Raw genomic sequence first — 15675 nt, 5'->3', positions numbered from 1 at the left:
AGAATGACCTTACAAAAACCCCTAGAACAACAAGCCACCACCCAAATGAAGAATTAAAATAACACTTCTAACAACAGAAAACATAAGACAACATCAGGACCGTGGTCAGAGCTTTTTGCCTTTGTCACCCTAACCAGAGCAGGCCAAGAGCAGTACAGGGACCATGGACCTGAAACCAACAGTGTCTACCCAGAGACTCTTGAAAGGAGTGAAAACCCAGCCCTGCCGGGCCTTGCTCAGCATTGCAGTTCCCTGCTCAGAGCCTGTGGCTCCCTGCAATCCTGGCCTCAAGGATCTGCTCTCACCAGGCCCTGGGCAGCCTTTGGCACTCCCTGCCCTCACTGGGGCCCAGCCATGCTCCAAGGCACTTGGAGTTTTGCTGCTGACTCCTTGAGCAGCTTCTCCATCCTTCTCTGCGTGCCTGAGGCTCCTGGAGCCAGCTCCAAATCCAGCATGGGGCTGATTAAAATACAGAAAGCCCTCAGGAGCTCTTTGTCTCCCTTCCACTGTCTTTGAGTGTCCAGGGCTTGTCCAGTGATTAGAGTCAGTTTGGAGTTCTTTTCAGGAGGAAGATTCCAAAGTGCACATCATGATTTTTCTTTTCAGTCAACGGAATATTTTTTTTTGTTTTCATTTCAGAGAAGAAGGGATAGAAGCATTTCCCAGGTGATCTTGATGCTGTATGTCTCCTTAGGAGGTCTGGGCAGGGAGAAGAATGAGCCCCTTGCAGGCTGAGCCTGTTTGGACAAGCTGCTCCTCATCCACAACCTCACTATGTCTGACATGGCCTACCAGGGACTGACATCTCAAAACACATAAAAAATCAAAGTATTTTTCCTTGTAAATAAAATTTAATTAATAAATAAAGTTATAAACATAATATTCTAATTTATAATAATATTATTATTTTTATTACATTGGGTTTGTATTTTTCTTTAAAAATCTATACATTTTTTAGCAATAAAAAAAATTGTCTCTCATGCTAAGAAAAACAATTCCTTTCATGAATTAATTAATATTTATTGGCGAATTATTTCTTCCTCTTTATGGTAATTAGTTATATTTTTAGTCTTTTTATCATCTTTTTTGCCACCTTTTTCATCATCTTTTTCTCACACAGGGTCAAGGGGCAGCACTTTGGGGTCCCTGGAGACATTTCTGGGGCACATTTGGGGCAGTTTTGGGTCTGGGGAGGGAATTCAGAGAGATCTTGAGGGTCTGGAGGACACTTGGTGAAGCCAGGTGGGCACTTGGAGGGGCACTCAGGGATTCCGAGGGACAGTTCTTGGTCGGAGCAGCACTTGGGGGTCCAGGGGGGCCCTTGGAGGTCAGGGAGGGGAATTTGGGGCCCTTCGGGGTCCAGGCGGGCCCTTGGGGGGCTCTCACGGGGCTCTCTGGGGCGCGGGGGGTGATGGGAGTTGAAGGCGCAGGTATCATACGATTTAATGGGGCTGCGGAGCATCACGGGAGTTCTAGGCGCAGCTGCAATGGATCTTGGTAGGGCATGGGGATGACGGGAGATGAAGTCCCGGCTGGAATAGCGCCAGAGTTGCTCCATGGAGCATGATGGGAGCTGTAGTCCCAGAAGTGGCTCGATCACGATGTTTGGGGGTCCGGGACGGCTGTTATGGGACACTTTTGCGTTCGAGCCGCGACTTGAAACCCTCACGGGAACTTAAAAAATTCGGGAGTCCTTGCGGGGAGCTCGGGGAGCTCTAACCAGGATCTTTAGGGCACAGGGCACAGCAGGAGTTTTATGCGCGGGACTGTGTTCTGAGGGGCTCTGGGGCCGCAGGGGATGAGAGGAAATGAATTTCCACAAGTGGCTGTACCGAGCATCTGAGGGGTTGGGAGCACTCAGGGGGTCCGGGGCGCTTTTGGGGGCTCCTGAATGGGCGGTGAGGGGGCTCTGAGGTAACCTAGAGCGTCTGGGGAACACTGATGGGACAGATGGGGGCAGATCCTGGGGTACTGTGGAGCGCGGGGCATGACGGGCGTTGTAGTCCCGGCTCCGATGGGGCTTAATGGGGCCGCGGGGTGTGATGGGAGTTGTATGCAAAGAGAAAATATGGCGCCTTTTTAGCCTCAAGCTGCTTTGTGTTCATTGTTTTCTCCTATGTGCAGATCTTCAGGGCTGTGCTGAGGATCCCCTCTGAGCAGGGACGGCACAAAGCCTTTTCCACCTGCCTCCCTCACCTGGCCGTGGTCTCCCTGTTTTTCAGCACTGGCTCTTTTGCCTACCTGAAGTCCCTCTCCATCTCCTCCCCATCCCTGGATCTGGCCCTGTCAATTCTGTACTCGGTGGTGCCTCCAACCCTGAACCCCTCATCTACAGCCTGAGGAACTAGGAGCTCAAGGCTGCAGTGCAGACACTAATGACCAGAAAATTTCAGAAACACTAAAATCACCTGTAATAAAAGTAATCATTGATATATATGGTTCCTTTTATTTTGGGGGTTCTTTTTCCTTGTTTTCTATTTTTAATACTGTCCAAAAGCAAGGTCATTGATTCTGCCATTTCCCACTTTTTTTCGCTCCACATTCACTTTGGCCCCAGATTTGTTGATGCGGAGCTGGGCTCTCTCAGAGGCTTTAGACAGAATAAAGGATGTCTCAGCAAAGTTATTTGCAGAGATTCCCCTTTTGCTGCCTTCTCTGGAACTGCAGCAGCAATGTCTGTGTGCAGAGCTGGAGGCAGATCAGGGCTGGCACAGCAGCTGTGCCCAGCAGCAGCAGCACTTGGTGTTGCCAGTTCTGCTGCCGTGGCCCTGCCCCGCTGCCCTGGTGGCCCTGGAGTTGCTGCAGGGCCTGAGTGCTCTCGGGGCCAGGCAAAGTCCTGGGGGTGGCAGTGCTAGGGCTGCAGCAGGGACAGGCCATGGGCACTGCTGGGGCAGCACTGACGCCTCAGGCCAGGGCCTGGGGGCTCCAGGCTCCTTGCCCAGGCTCTCTCAAGAACATGGCCTGGCCAATGCTCAGCACAGAAAAGCCCCGTGAGCAGCCCCAGGCTGGCCGTGGGCAGGCTGGGGGCAAACAGCATGGCTGGGGCTCTGCATGGGCCCTGGGGGAGACGGGAAGGAGCAGCAGAGCAGGGGCTGATCCATCCCCAGTGCGCTGCACAGCCCAGGGCAGCGTCCCAGAGCGTCCTCATGGAGCTGCCAACAACATCCCCCCTCTGCAGCCCTGGCCTCTCCCCCAGCTCACACAGGTGCCCCATCCTTGCAGGCACAGACACGGCAGCACTGGCTCAGCAGCCCCTGTTTGCATTGCACACAGCAGGGGGAGCACCCCCATGCTGTTGGTGTGGGGACATGAACATGAGGGAGCACAAATGCTCCAGCCCCTCGGGCCAGCAAGGGCTGGGGGACACCAGGGAAACCACTCAGCTTTGTCCTGGCCTCTGCACTCAGCCAGAAAGTTTGTTCCCATCAGCTGGGAGTTTCCTGTCCCACTGCAGATGCTGTTGCTCAGAGCCAGGGCTGCCTGGCAGCCACCCCAAAAGTTGTCTTACCATTTCCTTGGCTTCACCTTTGATTTCTTTACTCTTCCCTGGCAAAAAATTTCTTCCTAGTGCCCATCCCTGTTCCCTGCCCTGCAAACAGCCCATCCCTGTTTGCCCTTTCCTCTCCAGCCTCACTCCCCATTGCAGTTCCTGACTTGGCCCCATGGGAACGTCCCTTGGGCAGCAGGATCATCCTACAAGTGCTGCAGGAATTGTCTGCAGGCTCCTGCAGTGCCTCCTGCTGCTCCCTTGCCAGAGGCACCCCAGGCCAGGGGGCACATCTGGGCTGCTGTGTCTGGCTCTGGGGCTCCCTGGGCAGTGAGGAGGAGCTGCAGAGGCTCTGCAGGACTGACAGGATGGGCTTTGGGGCTGGCAGGAGAAGCTGAGCGACCTGGGCTGCTGGAGCTTCTGCAGAGGCGGCCCAGGGCTCCTCCTGCAACTGCTCCAAGGGTTCTTTCAGAGAATCCCAGAATCAGCAAGGTTGGAAAAGTCCTTGGAGATCATCAAGTCCAATCTGTGCCCTGACACCGCCTTGTCTCCCCTGAGCCTCCTCTTCTCCCGGATAAACAACCCCAGCTCCTTCAGCTGCTCCTCACAGGAGTTGTCCTCCAGACCCCTCACCAGCCTTGTTGCCCTTCTCTGGACATGCTCCAGCCCCTCCATGTCCTTCCTAAATTGGGGAGCCCAGAACTGGACACAGCACTCAAGGTGCTGCCCAACCAGTGCTGAGCACAGGGGAAGAATCACTGCCCTGCTCCTGCTGGCCACACCATTCCTGATCCAGCCCAGGAGCCATTGGCCCTCTTGGCCACCTGGGCACACTGCTGGCTCATGTCCAGCCTGCTGTCCATCAGTCGCTGCAGGTCCCTTTCTGCCTGGCTGCTCTCCAGCCACTCTGTCCCCAGCCTGTAGTGCTGCAGGGATTGTTATGACCAAAGTGCAGGACCCAGCACTTGGATTTGTTAAACCTCACCTTGTTGAATTTGGGCCCTGGATCCAGCCTGTCCAGGGCCCTGTGCAGAACCCTCCTACCCTCCAGGTGATCAACACTCCCAGCCAGCTTGGTGTCACCACAACTCTATGAGACCCCAGAGTGTCCCTATGGCCTCCATGATTCCATGAGGCCTCCCAGTGTCACAATGTCTCTTTGGTTCCATGGGACCCCTTGGTGCCACAAAGTCCTTTGGATCCTTGGGCCCTGCAGTGTCACAGTGGCCCTTTGTCCCCCAAGGCCCTGAAGTGTCATAATGGATCCTTGGTTCCAGGAGGTCTGGCAGTGCAGCAATGCTCTCCTTGGTTCCACCATGTCACAATGGCCTCTTGGTCTCAAGGGCCACCATGGTGTCAAACATGTTTTCTTCATTCCAGGAGTCCCTGAGGAGCAGCACTGGCCCCTTGGTTCGATGGGGCCCTGCAGTGTCACAATGGCCCCATCATGACACCAGGTCCTGCTCTGTCACAATGCTCTGCATGGTTCCAAAAGGCCCAGCAGGGTCACAGTGGCCTCTGTGGTTGCAGCAGGACCCAGACTGTCACCATGGACTCCTTGCTTCCATCCAGCCCCACAGTGTCACAATGGCCCCGTGGCTCTGTGCTGCCATGTCGTACACAGTGTCACCATGGTCCTCTTAGTGCCACCAGGCCCCGCAGTGTCCCTATGGCCCCTGGCTTCCCCAGGCACCTGCAGTGTCACAATCATCAGAGAATCAACCAGGCTGCAAAAGATTTTGGAGAGCATCAAGTCCAACCTGAGACCCAACACCACCTTGTCACCCAGACCATGGCACTCAGTGCCACATCCAGTCTTTCTTTAAACACTTCTAGGGACAGTGACTCAGCCACCTCCCTGAGCAGCCCATTCCAATGCCCAAACACCCTTTCTGTGAAGAATATTTCCTAATGTCCAGCTAAACTTCCCCTGGTGCGGTGCAGCTTTTGGCTGTGTCCTCTTGTCCTGTCACTGTTTCATGGGAAAAATTCCTGATCCCCACCTGGCTGCACCCTCCTGTCAGGGAGTTGTAGAGAGTGATGAGGTCTCCCTTGAGCCTCCTCTTCTCCAGGATAAACAACCTCAGCTCCCTCAGCTGCTCTTCACAGGACTTGTGCTCCAGACACCTCACCAGCCTTGTTGCCCTTCTCTGAACACGCTCCAGCCCCTCCATGTCCTTCCTCAATTGGAGGGCCCAGAACTGCAAACAGCACTCGAGATGCTGCCCAAACAGTGCTGAGCACAGGGGAAGAATCCCTGCCCTGCTCCTGCTGGCCACACCATTCCTGATCCATAGGAGTGCCAGGGATTGGGTGAGGGAAATGATGGGAGGGGATGGGGAAAAAGTGTTCTTGATTGTCAGCCACGGAGGGCTTTGATTTTCATATCTGTTCAGACTGCATCAGAAGACGCTGGGGATCCATATCAGTTGGGGATTGCTGATATCAATGTATAAACAGGAAAAGAAAACTGGATAAAGCAATGTTCTCTGCATTGTTTCAATACAGTACATTCAATTTAAATGCACTTCTGAAATGTCTGATTAACCACAGAAGAACTGAAAATATAAATTATTTCCAGGGCTCTTCTAGTTTGAGCATTTTGAGTAAGAACTGAAAATTTAAATTATTCCCATGGGCTTTTCTTGTTTGTCTATTTTGAACAAATGTTTATGAGCCTTTTTCAGTGAATTTGTGAACTGAAGAGCTCAAGAAAGAAGAGCCCTCCGGAGTAGGAAAACTGATCAGCAACCTCCTAGTGGATGAAGGTCCATCCCCATCAGAGCAGCAATGAACAGAAATGGGCACAGCTTTGTGGCTGCCCAGCTTTGGCATGGGCCCTGGGCCTGGAGCAGGAGCAGCTCTTGAGGGCCCCAAGGCCGGGGCTCTTGTGCTGCCCTGGGCAGATGGGATGGCAGCAGGGGCTGCAGAGCTCTCAGCACCTCAGCCCGAGGGGAGCAGGGCAGCCAGGGAGCCTCCTTTGGCCTTGGCCAAGCACCTTCCCCCATGGCTGGGGCTGAGTCCTGTGGCAGCTGCAGCTGCTGCTGTGCCCTTGCCAGGGGCTGAGGCCGTGGGGCCAGTGCCCAGAGCAGCCTGGCCTGAGCAGGTGTGGGGCCAGAGCCGGCTGGGCTGGGCTGGGGAGAGGCCCTTGGTGCTGCCCAGAGCTCAGGGCAGCTGGCAGAGCTTGCAGGGAGCTCTTGGAGCCTGGCCCAGAAACCATCAGTGTCCGTCTCAGCCTGGCTGAGCGTGCAGGGGCAGGACTCAGGCCAGGCCTTGTGGGGCAGGGCCAGTGCCAGTGCAAGGCACTGCAAACAGGCGAGTGGCCCAGAGAGGAGGCTGCTCTGTGCCCTTGGTGGCATGGACAGAGCAGGGAGGGGGCCCAGGACATTTGTCAGCCCCAGCCTCTGTGCCCATGTGTTGGCAGCCCTGGCTGATGAGCCCAGCTTTGTCCTGAGCTGAGTTTGGCTGTGGCCCAGCTCTATCCTCCTGCAGGGCTCAGGGCCTGTTCCTGGCCATGGCCAGCCCTGGCTGCCTCTCTGCTGGCCCAAAGGTCTGGAGAGCACGAGGCAGGGCTGTCTGTTATAGGTTAGTTGCGGTGGGGAATGAATCACCCACTAATAAGTCCAAATAAAATTAAATTTATTAATTGATAGAGCAAGTGATAATAGGCAAAGTCAGCGTCCTGGGCGCGCTGGGCGACAGGAGAGTCTCCGCTCTACCACTGCCGCACTCATCTGATTTTCCGTGGAGTTCTTATACAGTCCTGCTTCCAGGCTGATGTGTAGTACTCTGCGTATTCTTCTTTTGTGTTCAGGTGGTCATAGTCCACCTCCTGGGGTCTGAAGATGAAGGTTGGTAATTCTCCTTTCTCTGATTCCTGGAATTCTTAGGCTCAATCTGCTGAGTTCCTGGAATCCTAGGTTTACTGAGTGGATAAGCTGATACTGTGTTATCAATCATAGCAAACCCCCCACCCATATTAACAGTTTACTAACAGATAAACAACTGTTTGTGAAACCTATTGTCTTTTGGTTTCATCTTCCTTATCCTTTAAAGTCTGGAAATTTACTTAGACAAACTAGAGGTGATGCAACAGTCTTACTGGAATTACTTTGTCAGCTTTGATGAACAAACTTAAAGTTTTAACCCATTACATTGTCTGTGCAGGCCCACAGATGCCCCGGGCTCTGCAGGAGCTGGCAGAGGCTGCCCAGCAGAGAGGCCATGGGGCACAGAGCCCCAAGGCTGCTGTGGGCACCACAGCACAGGGGCTGTTCCCAGCCGCAATGCTCCTGGCCTGGGCTGGGCCTGCACAGGGGCTGGGCCACCGTGGCTGGGCCGGCACAGGGCCACAAAGGGGCCACGCAGCCGCTGCTGGGGCTGACAGCAAGGCCAGGCACACACAAGCAATTGCTGAGCATGGCCTGCGCTGGCCAGGCCTGACTGTGCCAAAGGCAGAGCTCAGCTGCCCTTGGGGGCTGCAGCAACACTCCAGAGCCCAAAGAGCCTCCATGGCTGTGCTGGAGACCAGGGCTGCAGGAGGGAAATGCAGGGCTGCTGCGCGATGGGGAGGGCATTGAATTTCAGCACACACCTCAGCTCTCTGATGATCCCGGCACCATGCTGGGCCCTGTTTCAGACTGAAGCAGAGCAGATGTTGATGGAAGAGTAACCCTGCGGGGCTGTCAGGGACCTGCAGCTTGCAAGGATCTCTGCTCTCCTTTGGGTGCTCTCGGAGAGATCCAATCCCAGCTGGGAACCTCAGGGCACAAGTGGCACTGCTTGTTCATAGGCACACAACTGATGTCTGCCTGGAAAGGGGCACAGGTTTTAATACCTGCTTATATCATAAGATACAAGCAAATCTTTTTTATGTGGGTCATTTGAGTACTTTTGAGAAATGGCAAAATTTTCCTAGTACGAACAGGGATTCCCTGGAAGCATACTGATGGCAGAAGACGAAACACTGATCTTCTCATCTACTTGTGTCAGCATTATTCAGTTTATTATTTAATCTCACTCTTCCATCAGGTGTTTCCTGCTCTCCTTTAATGGCCATTTCTAAGACCATCTTTTCATTTAGAGCAGCTGGATCTTTGTACTTCCTGCTGCTCCCAGATTTTCTCCTCTAGGTCCTTTCTGGTCATTCAAGTACCTCTCAATTGACTGGTTTAATGCTTTGAGGTGCAAGAAGTTGACCAAGATTTCCGAGTTTATATATTATAAATATAAAAATAATCATCACCTCAATTATGTTTGTATTTATCACAGAATTGTTTTTTTTCTTTTGTCCTGATCTAGAACTGTTCTTGTACAGAAATCCCTGGGGGATAGGGGACATGTCACATGCTGCTGGGACATCCCAGAGAGCTGAGAGAAGAGCTGTGATGGTTATTAAACTGTTCAAATGATCAGGTTCTGTTTGTTGACAAGAAACCTTTCTGTGCCTCTGAGTGTCATCAGTCCCTGAGCCCAAAGGACACAAACCGGATGAGTTATGATTCCCACTGCATGGGCTGCACTTGAACTTTGGTCTCTGCACAGAAGAGGTCTTCATCCCCTTTCTCTCTTTTCCTCCCCCTGGGCATGGAGGGAGCTCCTGACTTCAGCGTGTGACTCATGTGTGCAAAGAGCAAATCTGGGCAGAATTGGGGCAGGAAGGGTTTGGGGGGACCTTGGGATCTGTGCTAAGCACAGAAGGTGTTTTCCATTGCTCTGAGAATGTCTGTGGAAAGTAGATGTAATTTCCACCACAGGAATGACTTTTGCATTTGATGGAGCTGTGCCTTCCCTTGTCTTTGTTGGCTGAGATTAAATGAACATCCCTCTGTGTCTCGGGCAGCTCCTTCTCCAAGGAAAGCAGGTGGGTGTTGGAGCCAAGGAGCTGAAAGCTGCAGGTGCAGCCTGGGCTGGAGGGAGCTCAGATTTGCACATGGCTGCTCTGAGTGCCAGGGCTTGGATGGGGGAAATGGTGGGGTGGGGGTAGGGAGAGTCTGATTGATTGTCAGCCATGAAGGGTCTTGATTTTCATGTCTATTCAAACTGCATGAGGAGTTACTTGGATTCAGTGTCAACTGGAATTTGCACATGTCAATTTATGAACAGATTAAAATAACCTAAGCAGGACCTAAAAAAATCTACTTCTTCTTCTGTACCTTACAATTTCGCACCCCTTCATCCCCAATAGCGTTCTTTAACCAGCAAGATACATACAGTAATTGCTCAGGATCAGTATCTCCTCGAGCTGTCAGATGATTTAGTTGTTGGCACATCCACTTGTCCTTTGTCCCACACCAAGGCCATCCTCCTTGCACCTCTAATTCCGGCCACACTTCTACACAGTAGTGGATCATTTTCATTTTATCTAATCCCTCTGTGGCCTCTATAGAACCCCATCTCTCCAACAGTTCTCTTAAGGGACTATTGGAAGGTATATTCCTCAGTCTCTTGCCTGTCTTTTTACTATTACACCCTCCCATTTTTCAGGTCTCAACAGTAAAAAATCCCAAAGGTGCCTCTACTGACAGGTAATTTAAAAAAATAAACCTCTTGTTTGAGGAGCTTCAGCCTCCTCCACCGAACTTCAAATTTCTGCATGATGCTCAGGACTTTATACTGAAACAACTGCCCGATCTCTTGATTGTCCAACTTTCCCAATGTCAGGTCTTACATCTATCAGGACTTGAACACATGAAACGTCAGCTTAAGAATCCGGGTTGTGCCTGACTCCCTCAGTCAGGAAAAACTGCTGCCTGATTTTTAGTTTGCCTAACGTGCCAATTTTTAGGCTTCACCGTATCAGGACTTAAAAACAACGCGCAGTCTCCTTCGCTGGGGTTTGTGCCTGACTCCTTTGTCAGGACTTACTTTGCCTGCAGGGCTTGTGAGCTACCCGAATCCTTCTCGGGACTTACAATCTGCCTGACTTCCCTCTGTCAGGATTTACTTTTCGTGCGTTCCACTCATACAACTATTCCCTCCGCATGCCCAGAGAGGGGGGGCCCTTTTTTTTCCCCCTTAGGAGACGACTCACTCACGCTAATTCCACTCACTTTCCCCTGTTCCCGGCTGGCTTTCTCGCGAACGTTCGGAAATGTGGTACCAAGAGGTCCGCTCTTGCTCCGAAGGTCCGGCTGCCAGCCCTCGTCTCACTCACACACACATGTGCACGTCTCCCACTTCTGCCACCGGATTTCTCACCAGTCTGGTGCTCCAGTGCTCCTCTGTGTCGCTGGTCCTGAGCCGATCTCTCTGGTCCTGATAGCCAGCTGTCCTGGAGGTCCAAGATGGCCAGTCCTGGTGTCCTCTTCTGGCGTGGTTATTGCGGACGAGCGCCCCAGCTAAAATAAACAGGGCAGGAGACTTTTTCTCCTTTTAGTGCCTTTATTAAAAGTGATCAGCTCAGGATTGGGCAGCAAGATGGCCAGTCCTGGTGTCCTCTTCTGGCGTGGTTATTGCGGACGAGCGCCCCAGCTAAAATAAACAGGGCAGGAGACTTTTTCTCCTTTTAGTGCCTTTATTAAAAGTGATCAGCTCAGGATTGGGCAGCTCGGAAGGGGCTGCAGCTTCCCGTCGCCTCTCCCCGGGTGACTTGGAGGAGGAGGATATGCGCAGCTTTGTCCACTAGGGGCAGAGCTGGGGGTCTGGTCCTCGTGGGAGCCTGTAGGGCGTGGTGACCCCTTCCGATGTTAATCCTGCCACCTCTTTTGGCCTGCTCCCGGCATGGGGACGACTCCCGTGCTCAGAGTGAGAGGGAATGCGACGGTGTTCAGCATCTCTGCAGGCTCAGCGCTCCGTTCCTGACGTCCAGACATCATTCCAATCTCTCAGCTCTTAGGTGGCTTGTTGTTTTGAGGTCTTTATTAGCAAGCTAGAAGCAGTAGCTTCTCATGGCATGCTGGTCCTGGAGTTATTTTGCATATCCCCCCCCCTAAAGTCTCTTCTCCTCACTGTTTGGGAGGTCCCCACCCTTCACTGTCTCAGAGAAGGGCCATTAACTTGGCCCCAGCTAGAGTTTTTACTGATACAAAACCAACTATTAACGACAACGACCCATAATTACCATAACACAAGCAGCAGCCCAGCAGCAACCATGGTAAGCTTTTTCTCACAAAAAAAATTGGCAGAATTTTTGTTCATAACGCTTCAGGTGATGTTCATCTTCCTTTCTCAAGCTGTTTTTCTCTGCTTCAATAAGGCGTGAGATAAGCATATTTCCTGTTTATATATTCCAAAGCTATAGTTTCAAGGATACAAGTAATATTCTAAAATTATGCTTCAAAAGGTTATTATTGCAGAGCTGTTTATGGATTCAATGCAAGCAAAAAGCCTTATCTTTAACACCTTAATTCCAATGCTCCTAAATCAACCAGTGTTAATTGCAAACCAAAGATAGGTTCAAAGGCCTTTTTCCATGCTTTATTTTCCTCACTTATTAATAGAATTCACAGCTCGCCCATTGTCTGGGTCCACACATTTCTCATTCACAAATACACGTCGCCTGTTTGTACCTGACACAAAACACAGCGTTGTATTTCACATTTCCACCTGTGTTTAGCAAAAAAGGTCAAGAGACCAGAAGGCATATGCTATGCCTTTAAAGAAGTAGTTTAACTTGTCCTCATCGGTGGAATTCCCATTCCAGTGCAGCTTTTGTGACAGAAATATGTCTGTCCATGCCGCAGGACAGTTCATACTCCCTCCTTATTGGCATTGTACTCTTTTATGCATAAAGCTGAATGAGTTTGACACATTTATCAGTTAATATTAAATGAAATTTTCTTTGAGTGTTTGGCCCAGCTGCAGATCTTAAGTGGAGGAGATGACACATTTTGTTCCAACTTTTTTATTTCTCTGTTTTGTTTATTGTAACCCAAGAACTTTATTCAAGAATGAAGCAAACTTTTCTGGCTGTCCAGGAGGAAAAGGTTTCAAAGCTGACAAGTTCATTGACTGCATTGTATCCACAAGAGTGCAGTAAAAACAGACCAAAAGCAAAAATTAAAGAAATAGCCATCCCATGGGAAAATTTTAAATACAATTTTCTTTCTACGCATCCATACATAATTCTTTAGCATGGAAATATTAAATAAGAATATGTATGGAAAGGAAGAGAATGCCCAGAGCAGCAGGCCCCAGCCAGCACTGGCTGGTAGGGAGCCTTGCTGAGAACACACTTCCATCAGCTTTCTGAGACAAACTCAACTTTGACACTTTTAATCTTCTGTGGTCGCAGTGCTGGGAGACTGAGCAAGATCTGAGGCTCTGCTCCATAAACCATAAGAGGAAATCCATCCTATTTGAACACATGGAAGAGTTCTCCCCTGATCACAGAAAGGGTCAGAAAGAACAGCTACATCAATCTGTCACTTGCTAGTATCAGGCTGCAAATAAGGCTCGAATGCTTGGCACTGCCCAACACAAAGAAATAAATATTCCAAAGCTGACAGAAGCACCAAGATAATAAGTTTAGGAAACTTGCTCAATTTAAATGAATGCCAGGCCTGGTCTGTTCAGAAAGCTCGTCTGAAACATAGGAAACTCTGCTTGCAAGGCAAAGGAACAAGATGCAGACTAAGTAAAGTGCGTTACATTTTTTCTGCCTTCAGTTTAAAAGTCAGCTTTTATTTTTAGAGTGGAGTCAATCATGAGTAAAGAGAAAACAGTAAGATACAGTCAAAACCAGGAGGAGAAATAAACCCAACAGGAGTCAGGATGAACTCTAAAAAAAGGAGCTAGGAGTTTTGGTGATGGTGGGATTTTTTCACACATTGTTTGCTTGTGGGGTAGGGGGTTTTTTGTGTGTTTTTGTTAGTTTAGTTTAAATTTTGCTCCTGAAGTGACAGGCAGTGGATCTGTGAAACTACTTGTCAGATGGTATGGTGGATTCAGGAAGTTTGGTTAAAAGGGCAGCCTGAATGAGTACCTGAAAGACAGGGGTATTTAAAGTTACTAACCAGATAATATCTATATCTGCTTTATTAATCTCCTGAATTGAAGTGTTTTTCTTTTTTTAATCTAAATATATGTTACCTCAAATGAAAAAAAAATATTTATAAGTGGTAATAAAATAATTATCGTGGTAAAAAAGCTTGGTAAGTGTGGTAAATTTCTACATAGTGTTAGTCTATTCACTCTGGAAAATGTAATATCCAGATGGAGATGACAGAGAAGGATGTAAATTACCTTGTTGCGTTCTCAGCTGTGCAGTCACATGGACTGAATGCTCTTGCCCAGCAGGAACAGCCCCAGCAGCTCCATACCTGCAGTTACAGTAGAGGACACAGCCATCTCTGTGCAGCTGTTTGGCCAGCTCAAGCTGATGGTTCATCAGCTTGTCATTTATTACTACTATTAGTGGTTTTCCATTCTCTAGAGTCTCCAGGCAGCTACCAGCACCTACAAGAGGAACAGAAAACATGGTGAGACATCAAATATCCCCCTACTCGCTGCTGAAAGAGGGGAGCCTCTTGAACAACCCAGCTGTGGAGCTCAGCACTCCCAGCCAGCTCACCCCGGGCTGGAGAGACCTCATCCCACTGAGCTCCCGCAGCCCCAGAAGCAGCCGGGCTGTACCTGTGTGGCTGATGACCAGGTCTGCGCTCTGCAGCTCCTCAGCCAGCGAGTCCTTGAACCGGAACGCTTCCACCGCCGCGGCCGGGCTGCTGCTGGGCTGCGGCTGCGGCAGCGAGCCCCAGCCCGCCTGCAGCACCAGCTTCTGGTACCCGCGGCTCTGCAGCGCCTGCGGGCACAGCAGCGATAAGGGGGGCGGAGAAGATGGTGGGGAGGGGGGACGGAGAGAGAGATGGAGAAGAAGGGGGGGATGACGGAGGTGGAACGAAGGGGATGAGGCGGGGATAGAGAGGCTGTGTGAGGGCTGTGCCCAGCTCCAGACGGCCCCGGCCCCGGTATCACCCCCCCCTCCCCGTCCCACAGGCCGTCCCTCCCCTTCCTCAAGCAACACTTCATGCTTCTCCGCCAGGCACCCCCGAACCGCCACGGCGCCCTCAGGCGCCCCGGCACTGCTGCCGGGATGCGGCAGGGAGGGCAGGGCAGCCCGCGGCGCACAGGCGCCAGCCCCGGGAGGGCAGGCCCGGGCCAGGGCCGGTGTCGGTGTCTCGGCCGACTGACCTGCAGCGCGGGCGGGGAGCGGGCCGCGGCGATCAGCTCATCGAAGCTGGTGGTGCTCACGGTGACGAACATGGACTTCATGGCCACCGGGACGGGACGGCTGTGAGGCCGCCAGGGGGCGCCGCGCCCGCCCGCAGAGCTCCCGAAATGGCGGCCGGGCTAAGGGGAGGGACGGGGCAGGTGGGAATGCCTCCTTCCCTCCCTGTCCCTCCTTGTTCCTCCCTGACCCTCCTGTCCCTTCTTGTCCTTCCTTGTCCCTCCTTGTCCCTCCCTGTCCCCTACCATGGCTTCTCTTCATGGGTTTTTCCCGTCCGCCCGTTTCGGCGGGGGTGGTGCCACTGCGCCGTGAGGTTCTCCCTCACAGTACCGCACCAGCAGCGATGGTGGCCGCTCTAATGAGCCCACTGTCCAGCAGCGTTTAGAGGGGTAGCCAAGGCTGTTCCAGGGTTTTAGATTTTCAAGGAGAAGAGGTAAAAAATAAATTTGGAAAAGGGATTAGAAAAGTTTTGGCCTGCACGTGTTATTTCAGCCTTGGGGACGCATATAACTCGCGGACGGCCTGTGTGGGTGTGTTCAGAAGTGCCATTGCCAGAGCAGGGCCACAGCCACCCTCCCTTTACAGACTGACACTGGCCCAAGCCTCCCACAACACTTACTGGGGGAGTAACACTTTAACTTCTACCCCAAACTCATGAATATTAAATGTGCTAACACAGTTATGAATATTAGATGTGTTAAATGTGTTCACTGAAGAGTAAGAATGACCCCTGAACAGTTGCACAAACAGAGTTGGCAGTTTTGTTCCTTATTAGTAAGTGTAACACAATGCATAATTTGCTACAAAGATAAACCAAAGTTAGACATCTAAATCTATTTATTCCCTGAATTAAAGTCAACAGATGAGGTCACAACTGTAGACACAGTTGTGTATACATGTTGTTGGAAGAAGGATGCAGCTTCTTGTGGAAACCTCTGCCATGTTAATGCCTTGTTCACAATGCTCATTAGCCCCCTGTTGTTTTCATTTAGCATCATGAGCCACGCTGAAATGTATTTAT

At 51.3% G+C, this 15675-nt stretch overlaps 1 protein-coding gene across 1 annotated transcript; it reads right to left on the bottom strand.

Moving 5' to 3' along the window:
- Positions 1–12349: 12349 nt before the first annotated feature.
- Positions 12350–14698, bottom strand: LOC134413935 (UDP-N-acetylglucosamine transferase subunit ALG13 homolog). Its single transcript, XM_063147955.1, has 4 exons — positions 14618–14698; positions 14063–14228; positions 13751–13885; positions 12350–12462 (listed from the first exon to the last, which is right to left on the bottom strand). The coding sequence occupies exons 1-4, from the start codon at positions 14696–14698 to the stop codon at positions 12350–12352; spliced, it is 495 nt and encodes a 164-aa protein (XP_063004025.1).
- Between the last annotated feature and the right edge of the window lie 977 nt (positions 14699–15675).

Source organism: Melospiza melodia, unplaced genomic scaffold (assembly GCF_035770615.1).
Source record: "Melospiza melodia melodia isolate bMelMel2 unplaced genomic scaffold, bMelMel2.pri scaffold_61, whole genome shotgun sequence".
Taxonomy (NCBI): Eukaryota; Metazoa; Chordata; class Aves; order Passeriformes; family Passerellidae; genus Melospiza; species Melospiza melodia.
The sequence above is the reverse complement of the archived record's forward strand: the minus strand, read 5'-3'. Positions and strand labels throughout refer to the sequence as shown.

Excerpts from the sequence above, each read along its gene's own strand:
- LOC134413935 (XM_063147955.1), bottom strand. The coding sequence starts at position 14,698 with ATGAAGTCCATGTTCGTCACCGTGAGCACCACCAGCTTCGATGAGCTG. Across the intron at positions 14,229-14,617 it reads GCTCCCCGCCCGCGCTGCAG|GCGCTGCAGAGCCGCGGGTA; the intron begins GTCAGTCGGCCG and ends CTGTGCCCGCAG. Across the intron at positions 13,886-14,062 it reads CCTGGTCATCAGCCACACAG|GTGCTGGTAGCTGCCTGGAG; the intron begins GTACAGCCCGGC and ends TTCCTCTTGTAG.